At 41.5% G+C, this 25910-nt stretch overlaps 2 protein-coding genes across 8 annotated transcripts in view; one reads left to right on the top strand and one right to left on the bottom strand.

Annotated features, from left to right (window-relative positions):
• KMT2E (lysine methyltransferase 2E (inactive)) overlaps window positions 1–18889 on the top strand; it is a 55762-nt gene extending 36873 nt beyond the window's left edge. For 2 of the 3 annotated variants that reach the window (XM_064702876.1, XM_064702875.1), the window contains 16 exons: window positions 278–395; window positions 546–655; window positions 1505–1766; window positions 2673–2771; window positions 3516–3680; window positions 4644–4952; window positions 6770–7024; window positions 7201–7345; window positions 8057–8310; window positions 8462–8518; window positions 9376–9939; window positions 12796–13097; window positions 15211–15299; window positions 15401–15514; window positions 15671–15762; window positions 16616–18889. In XM_064702876.1, coding sequence (XP_064558946.1) covers window positions 278–395; window positions 546–655; window positions 1505–1766; window positions 2673–2771; window positions 3516–3680; window positions 4644–4952; window positions 6770–7024; window positions 7201–7345; window positions 8057–8310; window positions 8462–8518; window positions 9376–9939; window positions 12796–13097; window positions 15211–15299; window positions 15401–15514; window positions 15671–15762; window positions 16616–18130 — 4450 coding nt within the window. In that variant the 3' untranslated portion in view covers window positions 18131–18889. The remainder of the gene's footprint in view (window positions 1–277; window positions 396–545; window positions 656–1504; window positions 1767–2672; window positions 2772–3515; window positions 3681–4643; window positions 4953–6769; window positions 7025–7200; window positions 7346–8056; window positions 8311–8461; window positions 8519–9375; window positions 9940–12795; window positions 13098–15210; window positions 15300–15400; window positions 15515–15670; window positions 15763–16615) is intronic. The other variant, XM_064702877.1, reaches the window with a different exon arrangement.
• Window positions 18890–20502: 1613 nt separating this feature from the next.
• Window positions 20503–25910, bottom strand: part of SRPK2 (SRSF protein kinase 2) — a 129106-nt gene continuing 123698 nt past the window's right edge. For all 5 annotated transcript variants that reach the window (XM_064702870.1, XM_064702873.1, XM_064702874.1 and 2 more), the window contains one exon: window positions 20503–22177. In XM_064702870.1, the coding sequence (XP_064558940.1) occupies window positions 21993–22177 (185 nt within the window). In that variant the 3' untranslated portion in view covers window positions 20503–21992. The remainder of the gene's footprint in view (window positions 22178–25910) is intronic.

Raw genomic sequence — 25910 nt, 5'->3', positions numbered from 1 at the left:
TCCATGTCTAGTGCTTGCTCTGTTCATGTTCTCCCTGTGGATCCTATGCAGATGATACAGGGCTGTAACTCCATCTTGAGGTATTCTGAGAATCTATGTGGGGAATATATCACTATAATACATATAATGAAGCTTGAACATGTCATTCTTAGATTAGCCTCCAAATTTGGTGTATTGTACCAAGCATCATGTTGCAAAGCTGACTAATAAGGAGAATAAGCACTGTTTATCATCTTGAAAAATTACGAAATTCCCAATTTTCTTGTGTGTTTTTCAGGCCGTACCCATTTGTTTTGTTTTACTCCAAATTCCATGGGCTAGAAATGTGTGTTGATGCAAGAACTTTTGGAAATGAGGCTCGATTTATCAGGCGTTCATGTACACCAAATGCAGAGGTGAGCACATTTAGAAAGTTAAACTAGGTTTCACTTACTTAGGAATCTCCTTTTCCATGAGATTCTTGGTAATCTGAGCAATCCCTACAATTTTTATACAAGAACTTGAAAGTAATTCATGATAATATAATAACATTCTCTTGATTACAGGTGAGGCATGTAATTGAAGATGGAACAATTCATCTTTATATTTACTCCATCCATAACATTCCAAAGGGAGCAGAGATTACCATAGCATTTGATTTTGATTATGGAAATTGGTAAGTATTTGAGAATACTGTTCTAAAATACCTCTAATGCTCACTAAGTTACTTTGCAATTCAGAATGGCATTGGTTTTGCATCATTTACTTTCTTGCATGTTTTAATAACACAAAGCTCCTTAGGCACTGTATTTACAGTGAGCAATGAGTGTGTGGGCAGAGTTGTGTATTTTTATGAGTGCATTCTGTGGCCTGCTCTTACTGCAGCTTGGATGCAGTGCTGTGCAGAGCTGCCTTTGCTGCTTGACCTGAACTGTGTGAGCACAGAGCTCGTGTGCTGATCAGCACGGGGTCACACCATCTCAAGATACTGGGCACTGTTCAGAGTTGTAGACATTCTCCTTCTAAAAATACATACTAGTTGTGTTTAGTACCTGAAACAACTGACAGCTTGTTTCAGTTAAACATGTTTGAATTTCCTGTGTATTCCAGTGGAGCTTAAAATTGTGCAAAAGTGACTCTGAGTTTGGTGTGCTCGTGTTGTAAATTGTCTGCCATTTTTGCATATAAAATGAACTCTCTAACTTCATGCATCTGTTTTATGTTGGTTATATTTCCACCTAGGATTATACTCAGGTTTTAGATGTCTTTTGGCCTTCAAGCAGAATACTAACCTTGAATTTAAAAGAATTCTGTGTGGCAGAGCTAGAGAATTAACCAGTAGATAAGGTTTTTGAGTTACAGTAGTGTTGTATATTGTGGTGAAAATTCTTGTGACCTGCATGTTAACATAGTTGGTTTGCATTATAGCAGATGTTTAATGTGAAATATCAGTGATTCAGTATGGAAGGGTCTCATTGCTGTACAACCTAATCAAATATGCCTTCTCACATTTAATTACTTGCAGTAAATACAAAGTGGATTGTGCTTGCCTCAAAGAAAATCCTGAGTGTCCAGTTCTCAGACGTTCCGAGCCTACAGAAAACATCAATACTGGATATGAAACTAGAAGGAAAAAGGGAAAGAAAGAGAAAGATGTTTCAAGAGAAAAAGAGACTCAAAATCAGAACATCACATTGGATTGTGAAGGAGCAGCCACCAAAATGAAAATTGCAGATAATAAACAGAGGAAGCTCTCTCCCCTCAGGCTGTCCATTTCTAATAATCAGGTACTGACACCAAGATGCTCAGAAATACTTTAAACTTTCTCATTTGAGAGTGATTTTTGATCTGTGTTTTGTGTCATGCTTTCAAGAAATGATAGCTGGGATATGGTATCTTCTCCTCGTCTTTTAATGTAATATACAGTGCTTATATTCACAGGAGAGCTTGTATTGTTTTTCAAAATTGAAGAGTAGGAATTGTGGGAAGAAAAAAGCTGTTAAAAGTGCATTTACATTTTCCCATACACTTTCTTTATGGTAGCACCATATGTATCACCCCAGGAAAAAGCTACTAATTGCCTGGTGTCTATGTTTAGATAGATATATTTTAGGACAAACTTTAAATGTTTGTCTAGTCCTTTATGTAAAAGTGAAATTGCATATAGGACTTGTGAATGCTTAATTAGTTTCAAAGTTACACTTTCATACTTGTTTTTTCTTTCAAAACAGAAAACCATTGTTAGTTAGGTAATTTCTGTGTTTCCATATGATGTGGCACCATCATTAGATTCTATAGTGAATGTTCAAATGGAAAATGTGACTGCAGTTGACACTTCAGAGCTGAGTAAAACTTCAATTACTTCTGTGTAATTGATAACATCTATTTTGGCATTCATTCCATTTCACTAAAAGTAACACTTTTTTGTGGGTGGATAATATAAAGCTCCTATGGTTAGAGCAGTGGCCATTGTTAGTGTCCTAAAGTTTCCTGTGTTTTGAAGGTTTAATTCTGATACTTCTTTTTGCTTGGTTGGATGAGGGAGTGGGGATGGAACACTTTTCATCCTGATTTGTTAGGTTGGCTGCTTAGGATGTAGTGATCTGAGGATTCTTAGTTCTTTGTAGCTTTCAGTTCACTCTAATTTACAAAAGGAGTAGAATTTCTGTAAAACAGTCGCTTCCATCTTGCAGGAGCCAGATTTCATCGATGATATAGAAGAAAAAACTCCCATTAGCAATGAAGTAGAAATGGAATCAGAGGAGCAGATTGCAGAAAGGAAAAGGAAGATGGTAAGTTGGGAAGCGAGTAGCTGCCTAAAAGGCATCATTAAGGCTTAGTGACACCTGCTCTTCCTATGCTAATTTCTGCCTTTTTGTGGGCTTGTACAGTCTGAGCATGTGCAAAGTCAGATCCTTACATGAACTTAGCCTTAAAATGCAAGGCTTGCTATTTGAGAACAGTTCATCTGGGTTCATCACTGCATTCTGACAAAAATCTGCTTTTCTCTTCAATTGTATATCATTTTTTAGTGTCTTTAGATGATTTCTGCAGTGACTGTTTTAGATCTCATTATTTGCTCTTTTATTATTGCTTGTGATGTGTAATGACTATTTTTATAGCTAGCATTGGGAATTAAGATTTTCCCCTATTATATTTTAATTCCCTACTTGAATAAAAAGTCACAGAAATCCTAATTTTTGGGTTTTGGTAGAGCATTGTTAATAAAACTAGCATCTTAAAATCTGCCTTTTTCTGTTAAGTATTCAAAAAATTAAACAAGTTCTTAAATTTAAAGTAGGATTCCCTTTTTTGTCAAGCTGGTATGGATGCAAGCCTTTCTTCAGAAGCCCAGTATTTGCAGTGATTGTAACCTATCTCTTTAATCTGAGCTTCTGCTGAACTTGATCTTCATGTCAGACATATACTGAACATATTTAGAAGTACTTAAAGAAATAGGAGTGAGAATAATTACATATTTATATATATGGGAGATTATGACTAAAACTAATCATGATTATTGTTAAATCCATCAGACAAGAGAAGAACGGAAAATGGAAGCTATCCTGCAAGCTTTTGCCAGACTAGAAAAAAGAGAAAAAAGAAGAGAACAAGCTTTGGAAAGAATCAGCACAGCAAAAACGGAGGTTAAATCAGAATGCAAGGAAGCACAGATTCTCAATGATGCTGAATTTATTCAGGTAGTTATCTGGAGCTTTATTATAAAGCTAGCTTTTAACATTGCATATTTTATCAGTTTGGCTGGCACACTGCATTTTAAGACGTATGAATTTTTTTTTTAATCTCTGAACTCAATTATATGTTACCAAAATGTTCTTTGACATTACACTTTATTAGCTCCTGATTTTTTTTTTCCAGATAAGATACATATAGAATTCTTTAATGAAGAATTTCAGTTACATGAATTTATGCAAACATACACACACACACACCCCAGCTGTGTAATTCAGTCTGTCTTTGAAGTTCAGGATAGAACATTTATCAGTGATGACTTTAGCCACAGGAGGTGACTGTCCTTAGGCACCCTCTGTAACCAATGGAGAACTATTTGTTTTTTCAATGGGTTTTTCAGGAACACATAGTATTCCAATCTTTCTGTTATTTTAAAGGAAATGAGTTAGTAAAGTGGTTTTTTTTTCTGAGTTCTTGCAGATGATACTTCATGTTTTATAAGTTTTTAACTCTGTTGTTAATGGATGCTTCTTAGTTTGCAAATACTAATTTAATGATTCCCAGTCCAGGTTGTTTCCCTGAGCTATGTGTGTCAGCATTCTCTAAAGTACCTTTTGTGACAAAGCTAAACACCTAGCTAAACTATGAATTGCCAAAAGAATATTGGATTGAAAGACATGGTGATATAAGCAGTTGATTTCTAGCTTATGGATGAATGAATGTCATGATCTGACTGGTGATGGGTGTGTGTGAGCACTGCTGATGATGATACAGCAGGTGCTTGGGAGGAAGCTACAGGAAATCCTGTCCTTTGCCTTCAAGGAGAGAACTGTTGTAGTTCTGACAACAAAAATGAGGTTAATAATTTCTTCTGTAAAAGAAGAGGGAACTGACTTCTTTTCTTTCCTAAGAAAGATAAGTAGCTCTAAAAATGTGTGGGATCTGATTACTTGACTTTTGTCTTGTCCCAGGAACCGGCAAAAGAAGAAACTGCCACCAAGCCCACCCCAGCCAAAGTGAACAGAACTAAGCAGAGGAAAAGCTTCTCCCGGAGCAGAACTCACATCGGGCAGCAGCGCCGGCGGCACAGGACCGTCAGCATGTGCTCAGATATCCAGCCCTCCTCTCCTGATGTGGAAGTCACTGCACAGCACAACGAAACTGAGAATGCAGCACTGGTAGCTGAGCCTGAAACAGAAACTGTTGTTACAGAAATGGTTACTGAAACAGAAGCTCCAGCACTTAGTAAATGCCCTACAAAGTATCCAAAAACAAAGAAGGTAAGTCTCTTGAGGGATGAGGAAAAGATGACCTTAACAGAGTTTAAAAAAATTATAGGCTATTTCATCATGCAGTGTGCAACTGCCTGTATGGGTTGTTTTAAAAATGTTTACTCATTTCTTGAAAAATCACCATTGTATAGTCACTCACTGGTAATACATTGAAATATGTGTAACATCGTTTGGTGGAAGTTAGTTTGGATTGAAGACACTTCCAAAATACATCTTCAGAGCAGTTTGGGAACAAAATGTTTTCTAAATGAGCTTTCTAAATGGATTGAATATATTTTGAAATAACTAATTAAAGCTGAATTTAAAGAGAAACCCAAAGAAATAAAAGTTGCCTTTCTTCCTCTGTTCATTGTATGCTTCAGATAGCAAACAATATCTCCAAGAAGCTCCCTAACTCCTAGTACTTCTCAGCTGTCTGTTCTGAAGTAAATGGATCTAAACACCCTGAATGTGTATGTGCATGTCTGGAGGGAAAATTTACTCTTTAATGCTGCTTTGCTTTTAAATTTCTTTCCATTCGACTGCATTGCAGAAAAGTTGTACGAAATGGCACGATATTAAAAGACGCTCAAAAATCTTAAATCTGGAAGTACAACTAAAGCAGTACAGCTTTCTGCTTTAAACTTCACAGAATACATTAAAAAGTGTTTGTAGTGTGATTTATAAGAAAATTTTAATCAGTGGAGGGAAAAGGGCAGGTGGGGAGTCAAAGGTCAAAACTTCTTGTCAAAAGAAAAATAACAATTTTAAGATGGTTCTCTATCTTAAATCCCCAAACATAATTAAGATTAGTTTTTTCCAAAAGGTACCTGAGTGATTCTGTAACACTGCTTGTTTGCATCACTGTTACATTCTTGTGAGGGGGAACACTTCTTCCTTTCTTGCTTGTTGCATAGCAGAAAAGAAAGAAGAAATGTTTAATACTCTGAAACAGCAACAAAGTGCAGTAAAATTCAGGCTTCAGGTATCTGTGAAATGTCTCTGCATTGCATCCATTGTACCCTAAGTGCAGAGAAGGTCTTGCTTTAAAAATTTATAAAATAAAAATGGATTTAAAAAGACAAAATAAAATTCATTATGATATTTTGTGTTAAAGCCTTGATATCATATTAATATTTACTGTTGTGTGTCCTTAATTTTGAATCACTGTAAAATCCAGGAGGTTAGTTTATCTGTTAATAAAAACTAAAATTTACTGGCATATATTTTTTAAAACACTGAACCTAGGAAATACTAGCCTTTTTGGACCAGTGTGTCTTTGTGTTCAATTGCACCACATTTACTACCTCAGTTGAAGAGTGTTGAAGGCAGGTGCCTGACATGTTGACTGAGGCACAGTCCTGACAGTATGGAAATCTGATGAGGGGCTTCTTTAACTTTGCTCTGTTAATGTTACACTAATTCTCCTCAGCCTGGATACTCAGGCACAAGTTGAAATTTTGTTTTAGAATTCTGTTACTGAATTGACATCCTAATTACAGTTGACCTAGGCACTTTTATTGTAATGTTCAGTGAGAATTAAATGCAGAAGAACTAAGTGTAGTTTACAACAAAAGGAAATAACTAAACACCCCTGCCCTTCCCCCAAACTGGTGTGTCAGCAAATCTGTACTGATTTCTTCTGCTCTTCCCATGATTTCACTAAAACAGCTCATTCTTGCCAGGTCTTCTTAAACTTGGAGCCTGGAAACCATATCTGGTTTGTGTGGTAGTTGACTAGATGAATAATTCAACTAAACACTTATAAAAAGCCACTGGTAAACACACTCATAAAACACTAATTTTTTTTTTCTTTCTCTGTTTAGCACTTGGTTAGTGAATGGTTAAGTGAAAAGAGTGATAAAGCAGGGAAGCCTGCAGACACTGTGCCAGAAAGGCCCCTACGCATAACCACGGACCCTGAAGTTCTGGCTACCCAGCTGAATTCCTTACCTGGCCTCACTTACAGCCCACACGTGTATTCCACTCCAAAGCACTATATCCGTTTTACTTCTCCATTCCTCTCAGAAAAGAGGAGGAAAAAAGAACCTGTGGAAAACATTACTGGCTCTTGTAAAAAGGTAACGCTTCCCTTCATTGTGGTGTTCTACCCCATATTAATTAAAAAGAAGTCTTTATTTACTAGCATAAATTCAGGCAGAAAAAGGCTGTTTGACAAACCAGTCGTGCTACACATTTTGAAACGTTCATCATTAAAGTTTTAAGTTGCTAATTGGAACTTCTGGGTTTTTTACAGCGTTGGTTGAAGCAGGCTTTGGAAGAAGAAAACTCAACAACGATTGATAGATTTAATTCACCATCACAGGAGAGATCTAGAAGTCCAGCCATCAATGGTGAACATAAAAGTCCTTTATTACTGAATGACAGCTGTTCCTTAACAGGTGTGAAGCTTTTGTAAATACACTACATAAGAGCTGTGACGAAGTATCTGATTGTGGAGCACTGTTTTTAAATTGATGACTTGATGAAAATTCCAGGAGTATTTGCATGTTTTCCTGATACTTTCTTTGACAGAAATGTTTAGTTGTATAGCAGTTGGGAATTTTTCCCCCTTTAATGTGTATTAGATAAGAAACCATTATATATCCTAGCATTTACAGTCAACAAAAGACTAATGGTTTTGGTGTTAGTATTAAGAGGTCAGGTTATAAATTTAATTTTCTATGCTTTCTATATACTTAGAATCCCTTTAAAATTCAGTATGCCAATGTAGCACAGAGGGGGAAAAGCTGTGTAATCTTGTAGGCATAATAAAAAATTGGAGTGCAGTAAAACCACCTTTTAGCTGAACAGTCTTAAAAATGTATGGAAGTTGACTTGGCCTTCTCTGGAGACCTGGGCAGTTCTTTCCAGCATCCTAGCACACTGAATTCCCTTACTGATATATCTGTAGGCTGCTACGAGTTTATTTTCCAGGAAGCCTGTAGGCTGTTAAAAGTTCATCTCTCAGCAAGCCTACCCTTCAGAGATTTTTTTTATCTTAAAATTCATTAATTTGGAATTAACAATTTAATTACCTAAAGTACTTAAACAACTGTAAGTGATTGTTATATCTAGAAATCATATAACTTTTTTCTAATTTTAACACACAGATCTAACCACACCACTAAAAAAGCGAAGACTGTATCAGCTGTTGGAGTCTGCTTTCTCAGAAACCTCCACACCTACTCCTTCTCCCTATGCCACACCAACCCATGCTGACATCACTGCCTCCGAGCCATCGTTGTTTGCCACTCCTCCCCGGGTCAAAACAGAGGATGACGCTTGTAGAAATGGTTACAAACCCATCTATTCACCAGTTACTCCTGTAACTCCATGTATACATGGAAATACCATGCACTTTGAGGTGAGGTTTACCATGAATTACACAGCATTCAGAGAAAGTGTTCAGACATTGCAGTGTAAATCAGTATTTTGTAAAACTCCTGCTATAAAATGCAGGAGAGGTATTTCTTTAGGCTAAAAAATTGACTTGCAATTTCTTCTTGTTTATTTAGAATATTTCCTCACCTGACAGTTCCCCAGAAATAAAAAGGCGAGCTTACAGTCAAGAGGTAAGGAAATTTGCCAAACCTGCAAATGGTATCATTGCAAGTTCCTGAGAATTTAAAGGCTAACTTCCCCATAGGTTTTACTTGCTTACTCCTTTATATTTCCACTTTACCTCTTATATTTTCTGTTTTAAACTGGTTTCTCTCTGTATCACTTAAAAATCATGATTTGGATCAGGACCACCTTTTATAACGGAAAGGAGTAACTACTACAATTTGTAAATAGGAACAGAAAGAGAACACTTTGCTTTCCAGGCTGTAGTTAGATTCAGATTACCATTTCTCCTTGTTACCAGCATTTCTTAATTGTTTCTGTTGATCCCAGTTATGCTCAAAGTGAAAGAGCAGAGCAGAAGGTTAGTGAGTGAGCAAAGGTGGTGGATTAGTTGAAGAAGGAGTGCTGTTGGAATATGCCTGGGTATTCCCAGCCTGCAGGGAGCATGTGTCCTGCCATGGGGCTTCATCCTAAAATTCAGAAGTGTCTTGGAAACACTTCCTTGTCCTGCTTTGAAATAGGTGTTTTGACACTGAGGGATGATTGCTTTTACATTGAAGCAAGTGCTTTCAAGCTTCCTGGCCTGGGACTTGCTCCTTTTGAAGCTCTGCCCCTTCCTCTGCCAGTCATAAATAAACCCTGACACTTAATATTTATTTTTATTTTGGTTAATGTACATTTATTAAAATGCTTTCACATAATACATGGGAATAGTAAAACTAAGAATCTGGCTGTAGAATTGTTTCTTAAAAATTGATAAATTCGTGGTACTGGCAGGCCTTTAATCCCACTTAACAGCACATCTGAATGTCAGATAGGTTTGATGGAGCGTGAAAAAATAGTTACATGTTTTTTCTTCATGCAGGGCTATGACAGAGCATCGATTCTAGCACTGAATTCTTTCAGAAATTCCAACCTGAACGAAATGGGCCTGCAAGAAATAAAGACTATTGGATATTCTAGTCCAAGGAACAGAACTGATGTCACACGGCAGTGCACTGGAGAAATGGAATCTGTGTCAGACCTCCAGCTGGGACTCGAAGTAATTGAGCAAAGTGCACTGCATAAAAACCTGGAAGCCCCCACACATGATAGGACTGATTCAAACAGCCAATTAGAAACTGCTCATTGTGGACGGGGCACAATTTATTCTTCCTGGGTAAAAAGTCCTGACAGGACAGGTGTAAATTTCTCAATGAATTCTAATTTGAGGGACTTGACCCCTTCACATCAGTTGGAGGTAGGAGGTGGATTCAGAATAAACGAGTCAAAGTGCCTGATTCAAGACGATGCAAGAGGCATGTTCATGGAAGCATCTGTTTTTTGTACTTCAGAAGATGGAATTGCACCTGGCTTTGGAAGGACTGTCAATAACGACAATTTGATGGATGGAAATTGCACACCCCAGAACCCTCCACAAAAGAAAAAGGTTATACATTTAAGAATCATTTGGTCTGTCTTCCACTGTCTGCTCATGATGTTTCTATGACAGAAAGAACCCCAGTGTAATAAAAACCAACTCATGGCTCATATTTACATACTACAGTGTAGTAGACATTCAGGAGAAGTATTGAAGGGCAAAGAGCAAAGCTGCATAAAACTATTAGTAAATTTATTTTTTCAACGTAAAAGATACAAATTCTATTTCATAAGAGTCTTAAATGAATTGCCCAATAAATAATTGCTTTTCAGGTTTGAAAATGGTTGCTTATGCCACCTGGTGTTACAATACTCTGTTATACAGAATATATACTGTCATCTTAGAGACCACATACTGTGAGCATCTGTTATGAATTACTGCAAGAAGTTGCAAGAATAGATTTATGTTACTCAGACTTGAAAGTTAAAACTGCACAGAAATCCTTAGTTCCAAGAAATATTTTTCTTGGCTTAATTTGGTTTTTTGGGTTTTTTTTTTTTATTGTTTGAAAAATAAGCTCAATCTAAATTTGCTGCTCTCATGAAACAGTTGTAGATAAGTGATATTGTCATGGCTAACTCAAACCAGGATTGGAAGTTACTTTGTGTAATTCTTAGACTGCATTGTAGTGTCAGGTTGACTCCCTTTGCAGAAAGAATGACAAAGATGGAAGGCACTGGGCTCCAGTGTACCAGTTTGCCTGTTCTGTCTCATCACAGACTAATAATTTTTCTTGTTTGAAAGGGGTGATTTATTTTCGTTACAGAAGTAGTGGTGAGGAGGGTGGGGTTTTCTGCATGTGTACATGGCTGCACAATGGGGTTTAGGGTTTTTTGGTCACATTGCAGCCCCTTGTATATTCCTGCTCCTCTGGGGCATCCTACTGTGAAGCACTGAGGAGTCTTCCTTCAGTAGTTCTTCATCAGAAGTGGATTTTTGTTTACTTGCTTCAAGCTGAGACATAAATGGAGCAATATTGTAGGAGCTCTGATCTGACCTGGTCATGGCCCTGAGAATTTGATAGATATTTTGTGTGTGTGTGTGTTCCTGCAGCCCTGCTATTTTGGCAGACCAGAAAAGAAAACAGAAGCCAAAATTCCTGTAACTTGACAGTCTTCTTTTTCTGAAGGCTAAATTAGGCTTCACAAATCCCAGCAGCACTTGGTACTTCAGTGAGCCTCGCCACATCCCTGGCTGGCAGGGATGGTTTCAGGTTGTTACTGCTGAGAGCTTACGCTGCTCTAACCCTCCACTAAAGAAAGGTGTGGCTGCCCCTGACACCCCCACTCCCAAGGTTCTTGTCTAACAGGCTCAGCTTGAAGAAACAGCCAGAGCAAATTGCATCTGTACCCCTGAAAGAGAAGGGGGTTTAGGATTTCTGAGGACACACAAAAATTTGGAACCTTAGACAGTATAAAAAAAGAGGTGGTGGGCTAGATCCCACCTAAGGTGAAAGGTGAGGATTCGGGAATTTTGTAGGAGATTCATAAAAGCCTTTTCCCTAGAGTCCTGTAAGATGGCAATATCCTTAGGGAGGTCTTTGTAGGATATTTTTGCATATTTCTGTATTTCTGTGGACATTTGCTGCTGTTTTCTCTTACTATTGTACAAGTCCTTTATCAATACAGACCTGTACATCTTGCCACACTACATGGGTTTCTTAACATTTAAGCTTTCTTTAAAGCAGTATTCTTTAGGGGGTCCCTGTTACCTGATGTGGAAATAATACAAAATTGTTTGAAAGTGAGATCAGTTCTTTACCTGAACTTTTTTATGCAAAATGAGGTATTTTTCACTGTTTTTACCCTGACATATGGATGGGTCTCTAATAGATCTGTTTGAAAGCAAACAAACAAAACCCCTTAGGACTGGAAACAGCAGCTGCTTTGGTTTTTCTCTCTGTTTAGAAATGGATGTCCAGTTTTATAGAGGATTAAGCCAGTTAAACATTAATTTTTTTCATTATTGCAGTTTAGTTTGTTGGTTTGGATGCTGTATGGGTTCAGAGCAGGATGTTGATAACTAGAACAAAATCTGTAGACATTAAATGTAATTTTTCCAAACTAGTGTAGTTACTGAATAAAGTAGGTCTGAAGGTCAATATTTTAGGTTTGTAATTCAAATCCTGAAGATTCATGGTGAAAACATTTGAACCTGTATTTTTTTCACTGAAGGCAATTTACTAACCACCAAAACTGGTTTCTCTTACATGGAGCTTTGGTGTAGTGATTGTATATACATAATACATGAGATAGGAACCATGTGTCATTATTTTTAGTAATGGAGTTAGCTTAAAAATATGTTCTTAATCAGTCTGTCTTAAAGGGCAGTAAAGGCAAATTCAAAATAAATGGGAAAAGTAAGTTGCAAATTCTGGATGTTAAAAAAAGGCATGAAGAGCTTAGTGAATCCTTTGATATATGAAGCAGAAGGGGATAGTGGGTTCTCATGCAAGGGAGTCAGTCTCAGACCTGGATGTGACATCTCTTGAAATTACCTTTCCTAGATCAGTGTAATAGTAAAATTCTGCAGTTCAGGAGAAGCTGTAGAGTCCCTTGTAACCACAGCCAAGAGAATGACTTCAGCAGTGGACCTTTTGCTGACCTGTGTCATCTGCTTCTTCTCTGAGGCACAACACAATGCTTCTCTTGGCAGAAGCATTTTTTTAATATCACCTTTACAGTACTCTGTAAATTCCACTGCAGCTGTGGTGAAATATCTTCAGTTAATTTCTGTCCTTTTTTTTTAACCAGTTACATGGTACCTATTACTGAAACATACAGTTCATTTAACAGAAACTGAGAGAAAGAAAATGGGTAAAACTTCCTTTCTGATGTTTGTTTGTGGGTTGTTTTTTCTCCTCAGGTGTCCTTGTTAGAATACCGCAAGAGGCAGCGTGAAGCTCGGAAAAGTGGCTCCAAGACAGACAGCTTCCCCCTGGTTACTGTGTCTCCTCATGCTGCTGCTGCAGGAAATACAAGCAGTAATAATGGTGCTAGTGATGGCTATAACAACAGTGCTGAAAGTGGGGAGCAAACTGAAAACACTGCAAGCCTGCCTTTACCACTGCCAACTGCTGTTTATAATGCAGCTCCAGAGGACACTGGCAACAACTGTGCAGTTAAGGAATCTTCCTCCAGTGAGAAGAGTGAACCAGAAGTTCAGTGGTGAGCCACAAAACTACAGGATTTCAATTTAATTTGGAAGAATTATTTATATGAATCTAAGTCTTTGGTATTTGAAATCTATTTTTCATTAAGACTGCTGTTGCAGGTTACTGGCTGGAAGCTCTTCTTACAGCTCAGTGAAGAGTTGTCTTACCTTTTATCTCAGAAATACAGCAGACACCTCATAATGATTCAATTACATGAAGAATTACCCACAAGATATTTATTAAATTATTTTAATGTATCTTCTAATGGCAAAATAGTTATTGGTTTGAGCCCTTGTGTCCTTGTATTTCCACTGCTTTGTCTGTGAGATGAAGAGAATTTTTCCTGTTAAATCTCAAAGCCTTTCCAGAAGTACTGTATATTACAGTGACTTGAGGAGGTCGCTGGAGCGAGAGAAAGATGAGAATCTTGTTTCTTGATCAGAAGGCTAGATTTATTGATATATGATCTATAATACATTATAACTATACAAAAAGAATAAAGAAAGAAGTTGAAGAGAGCTGCTAAACTAAGAATAGAATAGAAAGAATGAATAACAAAGTTCTGTCTCTAAAGAATCTGTCTCTGAGCTTGCTTCTGTGATTGGCCCCCAATTAGAAACATAAAAGATGAGCCAATCACAGGAGCACCTGCTACATTTCACAGCAGCTGATAACAATTGTTTACATTCTTCTTCTGGGGCTCTGCTTCCCAGAAGATAGACAAATGTGAAAGAAAAGATTTCTATGAAAAAATGTCTGCGACAACTGTAGGGCATAAGGTGCAGCAGGAGAAAAATCTATGCTGATTAGCAAAGGCTTCTGGAAGCCCTTAGGAGGTGTGGTTTTCAGTCCTGGCTGGAATGTGTGTGTGTGGGATGTTTGCTGTTGCTTCATTGCCCAGTGCAGGGCTGAGTGCAGCCTGGCCAGCAGCTCCTGCTCAGGTGGGAGCATGTGGTGGCACAGCATTGCTGGTGTTTGCTCAGCGGTTCCCTTTTTGCAGGCCATATGGGCAGTGTGTGCAGTGCCAGATACTCCAAACTATCCAGATCCTGAGGAGAGGTGGAGTGTGGATGGGGAGAAGATGCACTTCAGTCTGTGTAAAACACTGCACAGATTTTTCACTGAGATTTGGTAGCTTTAAAATAGATGGTCAGCTGTGGTGACACTGTCTCCAAAACATTAATAGTGCAAAATAAATCCTGCTGATGTTCTTTGTACTGTAGTGATGGTGTAACTGTAATGAGGATGAGCCATGGGCTTGGGAGTTGAACATCCTTCCACTCAGATGCTCCAACTGTTCCAGAAAAGAAGATTTTGTAAGCCACTTGACAGGAGAACATAACAGCCACTTTTCAGTGGAACACTGAAGACTGCACTTAAGTTCCCTGTGCAGAAGCTGCTGCCCTAAATTGTGGAAACAGGCTAAACAAGAAGAATTTACTACTTAGATTTTGCAGTAACCCTGCAGAGCAGCACCAAAACTTATTTCAGTGCAGCAGTGTTGTAAAGTGATGCCATACATCCTTGCCAGAAAGGAAAATGGTTTTGTGGAGTGCTGTCACTTAGGATGTTCTTGGTCAGGTTGTGATTGAGAGATGTAATGGATTATAAGAGAGATGTGACTGTCACTGCATACCCACTGTCTGGCAGTTGAAGTTTAGAAGTTTAGACAGAGAGATTTGTAGTTGTACACCATTTAGAGCTGTGCATCCGCTATTAAAGAGCAGATTCTTAACAACAAACAAACAAAATTACTACTTCCACTTCTGGACAATGACAGTTTTCTGCAAATTGAGACTATGAACCAGTAACTGTGACCTTTATTTTTTTTTACTTTTCAGTTGTTTAGACAGACAAAAACCCACAGATCTTCAGATACTCCCTTAATAAGAGGAAATGCCAGTTTTTTAATGTAACATGGGTGCAGGAAATGACTGTATTTAAAGTGGGAGAAAATAGCTACAAACCACTTAAGTAATAATATTCCTTGTGCACAATCAGTTATTTGGTTGTTACATGCAGCCAACACTGTAGATTTTCTCTGACTCGGTATTTGCATATACCTTGTCCTAAATTTGGGCCATGGGAGTGCATCCCCTTAAATTTAAAATGGCCTTCTCTTGCAGGACTGCATCAACCTCTGTGGAACAAGTGAGAGAACGAAGTTACCAGAGAGCTTTACTTCTCAGTGATCATAGGAAAGACAAGGACAGTGGTGAGTTGATTCATTGTTTTGAAGATTTATCAGTCTAACCAGTTCCCCCGTGGTAATCTGTAATAATTCTAATAATGTGTTTGGGTCTGCTTCATCTGTAGGGGGAGAATCACCTTGTAGGCCATGCTCACCGTCTCATGTTCAGTCTCCATCTCATTCAAATCTCATTTCCCAGTTGCAGCTTAAGGCCCCTTCTTTCACTGAAATTACAGAAGGTCAGTAAGCAGATGACCTTGTATGACACTTGAGATATTCAATGGTCTAAAAACAGCTTTAATAGCTCTTTTAAAGTCAAATATAAAGTGCTTAGCGATTTCTGCAAAAGAGTTAATTTTCCCGCTTTGATATTTATGTCTGCTTTGTCTCTGTAGAACCTGATTCTGAAAATCCAGAGCCAACTTCTGAATGTCCGTCCCCAGATACTTCCCAAAGGACTTGTAAGAGTCCATCAAAAGCAAGCAAGGTAATGCAAGGTGTTTGCACAACATGCATAGGAATAGCTCCATCCAGCTCTGATTCACCTTTAACAATGTTAATTGTAGGATTTACTACTTTGGTGACATACACATATGTTCATCTATCTGTGCAGTAATTCAGCATAGGTAGATATTTTAATTCAGCATAGGTAGATATTTGCAAGAATATTTGTCCGTATACACTAAAAAGTGGGTTTATTTGCTGTGCTTTCAGTAGGTTTACATGTTTATGGATGAGAGAAGAGATTGTATGTGTGCTGTTCTGAGGTGTGAACGCTGAAGAAGTGGCACTCAGAACCAACAGCAGTGCTGTGACTTACCCTTAACAGGAGCTTGCTCTTGCTCTGCAAGAGTTTGGCATTGTTTGGCAGTCTGATAATATGGAGAAAGATGTTGAGTAGTGAAGTGATTCAGGTTGTCATGTTTAGTCTGTTTGCCTTCACTACCTCAGCTTTAAAACGTTAAGTCACTCTAAAAATTGCTTTATTCCTGTAAGTAGTCTTCTCTGGAATTATTTCTTTCAGATTTAGAAATATACCACTTTTAACAAAGAATGGATTCAGACTTAGACCTAATGGATCATATTTCTGTTACAACTTTAAATACACTTCAGTAGTCTTTGACTTGGAAGAATTATTGATACGTACTTGATAAAAATAGTACCTTCTCAAGCTTACTCTGTTACTGATGTTTTTCTTGCACCAAATACATATCCTTCACCTTAGCACTTCTTTTCACAATCTGGGGAGGAGAGTGTTCTGAGATGTTCTTTTTTGTTCACTGCACGCATGGTTGAACATTCCAGACATTGAGCACTGACTGCCTTTCTTTCCATTCCAGCCCTCTTCACCGAGTCCTGTAGTTTCAGCACAGCCTCTTGGGAAAACACCCTCCAAACCAGATTCGCACTGGGAACCTGCAGCTGCTGCACCCGAGACTGAAAGTGCGAATCCTCCCAAACCTGAGCTGCAGCAGAAACCGCTGACAAACAACGTCCAAGCACTTTCAAAAACTCATCCATCTCAGTCACATCTGCGCGGCTCTGCTGAGCAACTTTCACATTCACAGAAGTTGCCTTCCGCACCTTTGAAGCTGCATTGCCCCCCTTCGCCTCACGTAGAAAATCCCCCCAAGTCCTCCACGCCCCACGCGCCTGTGCAGCACGGTTACCTTTCACCAAAGCCTCACTCACAGCAGCTGGGATCTCCATACAGACCTCATCACCCACAGTCACCTCAAGTTGGGACGCCCCAGAGGGAAACACACAGGAACTTCTACCCGGCGGCGCCGGCCCTCCAGCCCAGTAACCAGGCGCAGGCTGGCGGCCCCCTCTTCCCTCAGACATCATCAGGACAATCTTCAGCTTCCTACAGCCAGTTTAACCAACAAAATTTGAACAGCAATGCGCCGCCTCCCCCACCCCCTCCGCCCCCTTCTTCCACTTACTATCAAAGCCAGCAGCCCTCTGGAAACTTCCAGAGCTACAGCCAGCTGAAGGGCAGCATACCCCAACAGACTGTGTTTTCATCTGGACCAAATCAAGCACTTCCTGGCACTGCGGGTCAGCAAACGGTGCCGGGCCACCACGTAGCTGCAGGGCATTTTTTGTCCTCTCAGAACCCCAGTATTCATCACCAGGCATCGGCATCCGCTGCTCCTCCTCCTCCTCCACCACCACCCGCTCCAGGACCCCACCTTGTCCAGCAGCAAAGTACTCATCAGCAGCACTCTGTAGCACATGTTGTCGGTCCGGTTCATGCCATGGCAGTGGCTCCTGGATCGCACATTCACTCTCAAGCTGCTGGTCACCATTTGCCACCGCCACCTCCGCCACCGGGTCCTCTCCCCCACCACCAACCTCCCCATGCCTCGACGGGACACCAAGGTTTGCAAGCACAACACCAGCACGTTGTAAACTCGGCACCGCCTCCCCCGCCGCCCCCTCCCTCCGGCGTCATGGGCTCGGGGCACCACCCCTCATCAGCACAAGGGTTACACCACCCCTCTCACCAAGGACCCCCCCATTTCCCTTCCAATGCCCACACGAGCGTCTCCTCCTACTCCTCTCAAGCCCCACATCACACAACGTTAGGACCTGGACCTCAACATCAGCCTGCTGGCACAGGACCTCATTGCCCACTCCCTGGTCAGGGTCCTCACATCCAACCTCAAGGACCAAACAGTATTGCAACACCCACTGCTTCCGGCTTCTGCCCGCACCCCGGCTCCGTGAGCCTGCCCCACGGAGTGCAGGGCCAGCAGCAGGCCTCGCCCGTGCCAGGACAGATCCCCATCCACAGAGCACAGGTGCCACCCACCTTCCAGAACAATTACCATGGCTCGGGGTGGCATTAAAACAGATCCCTTTAGTTATAAACATTTTTAAAATGTTCTGTAATATAAACTGTGTATATTTAATATGTACCTATTCAAGGTACTTTTTAAAGCTTGTACATGATACTTTGTATAAAAGCAAACACCAGTGCTCTTCCATTGTATCCTTTCCATTTTTTGCTTTTTAAAATTCCTGAAAACGTGCTGTTAAGCCAGTATTAGGTATTTCTTTTTATTTTGTAAGTGGACATTCCAGCTGTTTTTTCTGGCAGTAGCTTTGATGCTGCATAATGTTTAAAATTTTATTGTTGCAGTTAAATTCATTTAGTGAAAGTTTTCTATATTACTTTTATACATATGTAATTAAATAAGTACACAGGCTAAGTGATGGCACTAACAATTTTTTTTTCCATTTTCTGTCAACAGTTTTTTGTGTGCATAGAGATAGGAAACAATGCAATACAGATTTTTATAGTTTTGGTGTGGACATGGCTTTTTGTTTCATCAGTTATTTGCAGAAATTGTAATTTAATGTATAGACTGTTTCTAATGTCTCGGACGAGTGCTGTAAATACTGTATTTCTTTCGCTTGTAAAGTTGCTTAAAGCTTCTTTCATTTGATATAGTATTGTATATAATAAGTCTTTTGCAAAAAAAAAGTGTGATCTTTGTGAAAGTAGTACAGTATATGATCTTTAATTTTTTTTAATATACTGTCACATTGCAGCACTGGTTGGGCATTTTAATTCATGTTAATAAATCACAATTATGTCAGTTTTACCTACTTGTCCTGAAAGGGTGCTGTATCAGCAGGAAAGTGGCCTTAAGTCTCTGATCTCCCTGCTCCCTGTGAGGCTCTTCACTTCTCTGCAGGTTCCAGCTGTGGCTTCACTGTGTAGCACAGACAGATGTGGAACAGCCCGGAGGAGGGGGATTCTTTCCCCTGCTCCACTCAGAGGTTGAGGAATGATCACCCCGAGCACAGCAGAGTCCTGGGTCAGTTTACCACGAGGGTCAGCAGGGGCACTGATGGGCATTTTTGTGCTAGAGGTGACCTCGGTCACAGAGCAGGGCAGCACCTGCCCACGGCAGGACCCTCCTGCTGTGAGGAGCTGTGGCACTCTGGGGTTTCCCTGAGGGAGGTGATGGATTCCTGCAGCTGCCAGCGGCACTGAGATGGTGCTGTTGTGCTCCTCAGTGCAGCCGCTCTGTCTGGGTGAGGCTGCCCCTCCATCGCAGCAGGAGCTGCTCTCAGTGCTGCTCACACAGCAGGAGCTGCTCAGTGGCTGCAGCTCAGAGCAGAGAGCAGAACCTGTGAGTGACGAACGCTGAAATGGCACAGGAGGGAAAGTGGCTGCTCCTGCCCACTAAAAAAAGAGTTATTTTTAAAATGTAAAAAAGGGGCCACTGTAAATTCTAATTTGCTTCTAACTACAGAAGAACCTTGCTAGTTAAAATCATACACTAGAAATGCTTTCCTGAACACCTGCTGGCTCTGCAGCATGCACACAAGTTCACATTTTACACTAGCATGTGTAGTGTAGGACAGCATAAGGCTCTCAAAAACAGCAAAAAAAAAAACCAATGCACCCTCTGTGCAGTTGCTCAGACACTGATTCTGATGTGCATCATCCTGTCTAGCCCAGCACCCAGATCTGGTTACCTCTCTTCCATACCTCCAGCAACAAAATCATTTCAAACACAAGAGAACTTTACCCAACTGTGCTTGGCAAGGTCTGAGTGCAGTTCACTGGGGAGCACAACAGCACAAGGCCTGGGCAGGGCTCCCAGTGCTGCTGCAGCACCAAGGCTGGGCAGAGGCAGAGCTGTGCCAGCCTTGGGCTGCCCCTGGCACTTCATTCCAGTGCCAGCATTTGCTGTGTAGCCAGGAATGCAGAGCTGGGCTGGGTGTGAAGCTGAATGTAATTTTTACCTCCATTGTGGCAGCGTCCTGAGCAGCGTCGTCCTTGCAGCCACAAAGAGCAGTTCCAGGATGAGGGTGAAGGGACTCGGTCCTGAAACCCAACTGCTGCAGGGGCCTCAGACTGGCCATGGACAAGGGAGTTTCACTCTGTGGTGCCTTGGCAGTCTCTGCAGGAGTGGCTGCCCCAGCTCGGCACAGCACAATCGTTCCCTTGTTTACAAGACACAGCTGGTAGGAAAGATGCTTTTTTTTTTTGGTCACATTTCACCAGCAAACCACTCCCAGCCACAGCCCCTGCTGCCACAGGGCCTGTGGGGCTGCTCTGACCCACACCAGGTGATGTGTTCCATAAATGATCATGGGAAACTCTTTTCTCTGGCCAGGACAGGCCAGCCCCCACCTCCCACCCCTCCAGCACCCCCACAGCTGAGTCGTGGCTAGGCAAAGATTCCAATGACCAGCAACACTGTCTGAAAAAACAAAACACTTTAATTAGACAACTGCAAGCACCTCAAACAACTGGTTATTGTTACAGCATGGGGCTATCTTCTCACAATCTAGTTATTGCAAAGGCATGTGAATAAATTTTATATGGACAAAGTCAAGAAAAAAGTGGCACTGTAGTTACATGAAGATCAGGAGTAAGCTTACATTCATCCCACTGACTTCTAAAAGAGGCCCAAACACACCTCCGTACTGTACATTCTAAAATCTGTATTGCCTATAAGCTTCAGCCTATGCAGCTTTTTTTCCTAGGAAACACATAATTGTTGCGTGCAACTTACGATGGGCAGTCGTATGTCTACGGATGGGAAAGAATAAAGCTAGTGCAATTTGTTTTAGAAACATGTAAAGCTATGAATGGAATGAGCATGATCTTGCTTCTTGGATTATTTTACCCACTGCACTGTACATATCTGCAGCTATATCCTTCCTTAACTGATGCCAAGCACACACTTTTATTATAAAAGATCAGTAATTCTACACAGAGAGTGGTTCTCATGCTCTAATTTTAATTTTTTTTCTTTTTCTTAAGGTATAGTACAACTTACAGTGCTTATAAAAAGGCAACACCATATGGTACCATGTCTTCACTATCACATTGTAAGGGAAATTGCTATTTTTCTTTTCTTAAAAGCACTTAAAATAGGCAAAAGTTCTAAAAGGGAGTGCTAAATGATAATGCATACTTTATTAGAAAGAAGTCTAGCCTTCCTTTAAAGTGCCGTTTGGGGAATGAAATCCTGTAAACCAGAGCCACTTTGTTTAAAACCCAATGAACAGGAACTGCTACAGAATAGAAAGTTTACACAATTCCTTAAAGCAGTTTAAAGTCCACTACATGCAATTGGTTTGCTATAAAGCTCTCTAAAACTTAGTCGCTTTACTCTGAAATTGAGTCCCCAGTCCCATATTTAAATGGAAATAAACATTTACAGGGTGCATTTACATACACTATAATACAAGAATGACATCCCTTTGCCAGAAGATAAAATTGTACAATTCCTTGCCGTAACTCAGTTCTGACTTGATAAATTTCTTACACTCGTAAATTATATAATATGCATCAGCTAAAATATTTTTTTTTTCATAAATAGTTACAAAACTTGCCAAAACACATGGGGGGAAGTTTCTTTTGTTCAAAAATCTGACATCTGAATGTCACACAACACAAGAAACAATCTTAAAGACACGTTAAGTGTTTTCTGAAGAAAGTGGGTGAGTAAACTACTAGCTGAGGACAAAAAGACTACCCTTCCCCAAGAACACAGTGCACAAAAAGCAAAATGTCAAACAGTACCTCAAGCAAAATAAAGGTCTGAGGATTGAAGCCAGCTCACGTGTGATCCTGCTAAAGATTTTGTGACAGTCACCATTTAGGTCCAACGCATTGGAAAGTGGTTGCTGGCTTTTTTTTTTTTTTTTTTTTTTTTTTTTTTAAACAGCTGGAAGATTCTGCTAAGAATTCAGCCACGGATGCCTAAGGCATTCTCCAGCTGAAGCACGTTTCTCTGGGACCATTTCTAGCATGGGGATCAGGAAATCTGTAAACTGTGCAGCATCTTCATGAGGCCAACCATACTTCTCCACAAGCACATCAAAAAGACTCCAAGGTTTCAACTTGGTAATGTGTCGGAGTTCTCCTGCAAACAGAAATATTGATGGTATTAGAAAAACACCCTTTTACTTGTGTCAGTGACTAATCCCTGTTTTGTTTCTCTCCCACTCTGCATTCACAGCACCTTGCCCGGGCTGGCAGTCACTGTTTAGGAAGGGGAGTGCACACCAAGCTTGCTCGAGGTCATCACAGGAGATGGGTGTGTTCCAGGTCCAAGCCAAAAACTGTTCCTACAGCCATCGATCAGCACCTTACACCTGGACTCCAGTGATGCTTCCTGCTGACTTCACTCTGCTGTGCACACAGGCACTCATCCTCCCACCATGGCCAAACCACACTGCAGGCCTCTCCTTCATCAGCCAAGGAACCCAAATTTCACAGAATCTGCTCCAATCCCAAGACGGAGGGCTCAAAACACAGGTCCTTGCCTCAGCACGTGGCATTTGCCAGCAATGCAGCACAGCACTGATTCATCCCTAGCCAAGCCAAGCAGGGGTTTGGTGCTCCAATTCTGCTCCATCTCCAGGCAGACACCCCCAGAAAGGCAGGTCTGAGTCCTCCTGAGGGAGGCACCGGCTGCTGCCCAGGTCTCTTTCCACCAACCACCAACAAAAACGGTGGCAGCAGCTCAGGACGGGAGTTCCCCCCAAGAGGGAAGACTTTGCCAACCTGACCAGAAGGAAGGAGGTGAGAACGGTTCTGCCATTCAAACCAGCAACACTACCCAGGTGTGTCCATGGGTCATCCAGCACAATGGGGAAAACTCCACAGGTTCCTGCTCCTCCACTGTGTAGGAATGAGGCCCAAAGCCATGAGATTGCCATGAGCTCCATGGTGAAGGGATTACTGTGGGCACAAGAGGGACGAGCAGCTGCCAGGCTGAATGAGCCTCACTGCTGCCACCAGGACACTGAGCTGTCACCTTGTGCCACAGCCTCTGCAATCCAGGCTCTCAACAGCCCACATTTGCACGTGGTGTGGCTGCCCCCCTCACCACTCAGGATGGCAGTAACAGGGAATTTCACTACAGCCACACCTCCTGTTCTCCAAAAAGTGTAAATCTGACATGGGACATCCTCCTTGGAGAGGATAAGAACAGAACCCCACCTTGCAGATAAGTCAACAAGCTTGCTCCTTTCTCCATCTCTTTGGTAACATCTGCCTTCTGACTGTGTCAGACCACAGCCAGGAACACCTGTGTGCAGGGCACTTACACTCTGCACAGATGCAGTGCATTTATCACCAACAATCTAATGAATCTCTGGCCTCCTGCTGCAACAAACTACTGCAGCTGGCCATGAATCTGTGTATGTGAAAGCTCTTTCTGAATGTGACCAGACTTAAGAGTGCCTGATCTGTTCTGATCAGGAATTAAGCCCTGCCACACCCAGCCCCTCTGATCTTTGGGCACCAGCTGAAACACAAGGGCAGATGTTTTCTGCTGAATTTCTATACTCTTAATGCAACCCATCTTGAGCATGTGTGTAAGGCAGACAGTCTGCACTGGACACTGCAAAAATCACTTGAGAGACCCTGTGGTGCTTCTGCACTCAGGAGAGTGCTGGGGTCTCTCCCAGCACTGGAGGCTTCACAAGCTCACTCCAGCACCTGGGATGGGGCACCCAGGCCACACTGCTTGAGAGCCAGGTGGTTTGTCAGTGTGCTGCTTGTCCCTGCTGTAACCTACTGCCCAGAAAATGCCATCTGACACCAGCTCATGGCCAGAGCTCCTGCACATGCCTGTGCCAAGGGAAGCTCCAGGGCAGGAGAAGCAACCCGCGTCCATCTGACTGCCCCAGGGGCTGAACTCCTCAATGCAATGATTTAAAAGCCCCAAAGGCTCAGCAGGCCCTGTTTCTGCTGCCTCAGCCCTCAGCAGCAGGTCCTAGGCACAGTGCAGGGCCTGAAAAAGCAGCTCCAGCTGCTGTCACAAAGTCCCCACAGGAGCGGGAGTGCAGACAATCCATCCCCCACAAGCTGCAGAAACAGGAGCTCAGGTGTGCTGCCCACAGGAGGAGCAGCAGCAGAGGCCACGCTCTGCTTTGTGTGTGAACACTCAGTGCAGGCAGCTCCCACGTGCACCCACAGACACAGAAAGGTTTTGCTTTGGGCCCACAGCTGCCCACACAACAGAAAGCACAGCACACCTTGGAGCAGCATCTTCATTTCCAGGCTCACTCTCAGTCCTTTACATCTTTGTGCAACCCTGAAACTTTACTGCTGAAAACCTTACCTTTTGGAAGGTTTCCAAGAGAGTGCACTGGTGACTGCTTACAGGAACAGGTAGTAAATTATGTAAAAGGAATGCATGAAGTCCAATTACTGCCCAAAAGTGACAGAAAAATGACTTGGTACTGACTGCAAGCAAAAAATTACTAGGAAAAAAATCATGTCCATGGTTTCTCCAGCTCCCAGCATTCACTGCAAGGGCTGCTGTAATCATGTGCCAAATAAGGCTCAGCTCGGAGGGAGGGTGGGTGTGTGTTCCCATCCAGCACTGTCATCATCTTTGCACTCACATTTTGTCATTTCCAGCATCTTTCCCCTCTCAGATCTAAGGTAAGATTGCACAGTGAGGCTCCTGTGCCACTGTGGAAGGAGAGTTCTGCTCTTTGAGTACTCCTCATTGTGTGACTGCCCATGCTATGCCCAGCACAATACTCAGCAGTTTTTCTGCTAAGGAATAAACACTTTTAGCACTGTGGCTGAAGTTTTTCACAAGAAATTCCATGAAGATTGCCAAAGCCTTTAAGAAGACAGGATTCAGTAAAAAGTATCTGTGTGGGGGCCACGCTTAAACTAGTGCTTCAGTTTTCAGTAAGGATCATGATGCTAACTATGGAAACAAAATAGGCTAAGTAAAAAGAAAATCAACACCACTTAAGTGGACACAAAGTCTTAGAAATAATTTTCATGTGGGTCCTTCTCATTTCCATCTAAAGCATGAGAAGAGCACAGGAAATGGAGGTGCCTGCCAACTCATATTTTCACCTACTTCAAGATGTTTGTGCCATGAAGCTGGAGGAGAGCAAGGCTGTGCCTATATTTAAGGGAGAAATTTAAAAAGCACAAGCCCCACCAGTCTGACACCATCTGTATTCAGGGCATCAGCATGTATTTTCAGAGAAGTGCTAAAAATGTAATACTGAGAGCTTCCTCAGAGAAGCTCTTTATTTGGATTTTTGATAGTGAAGCACACAGGAGATAATCTGCAGAGGACAACAGAGTTGTCAGAGCTGTAAAACTCCTGTTGCCAAAGCAGAGGCAGCAATGATCCCTCTGAAAAAGGAAATGTTAAGCCAGAAGGAAATTACTAAAAAAAATTTCTGAAGGACCAGGGGAGGAAAACGCTATTTAAAGCTGACTCTGCGGACCATAACACCGAAAAAACCAGAGCTAGTCTGTAAAATTTGTCAAAGACACATTTAAGATGTGTCACCAGGCAAGAGGAGGATGGATCATTGAACAGAGACATGGATGATGTGAAGAACTGGGGAAGCAGCATTGGGGTTTAATCTGCTGCTACACATCTATGACATGATCCTGAGAAGCAATTCCAGGGCTGGTGGAGCAGTGGTGGAAGTGAGGAGCGTGGGGGGAGCCTTCCTCCCCTCCAGGACATCACAGTGAGTGCTCCTCATGGCTCAGCTCCCAAAGCAAAGCCAGCCCCAGGCCAGCACCTTGCACAGGTTTAGCTCACAAGGGAACAGGACCAGCAAATACCAGAAGAAATACAGAAGGGACCATGGTCTAGGAAT

The sequence above is a fragment of the Zonotrichia leucophrys genome, chromosome 1A (assembly GCF_028769735.1).
Source record: "Zonotrichia leucophrys gambelii isolate GWCS_2022_RI chromosome 1A, RI_Zleu_2.0, whole genome shotgun sequence".
NCBI classification, from domain to species: domain Eukaryota; kingdom Metazoa; phylum Chordata; class Aves; order Passeriformes; family Passerellidae; genus Zonotrichia; species Zonotrichia leucophrys.
This window is presented reverse-complemented; position numbering and strand designations above follow the sequence as displayed.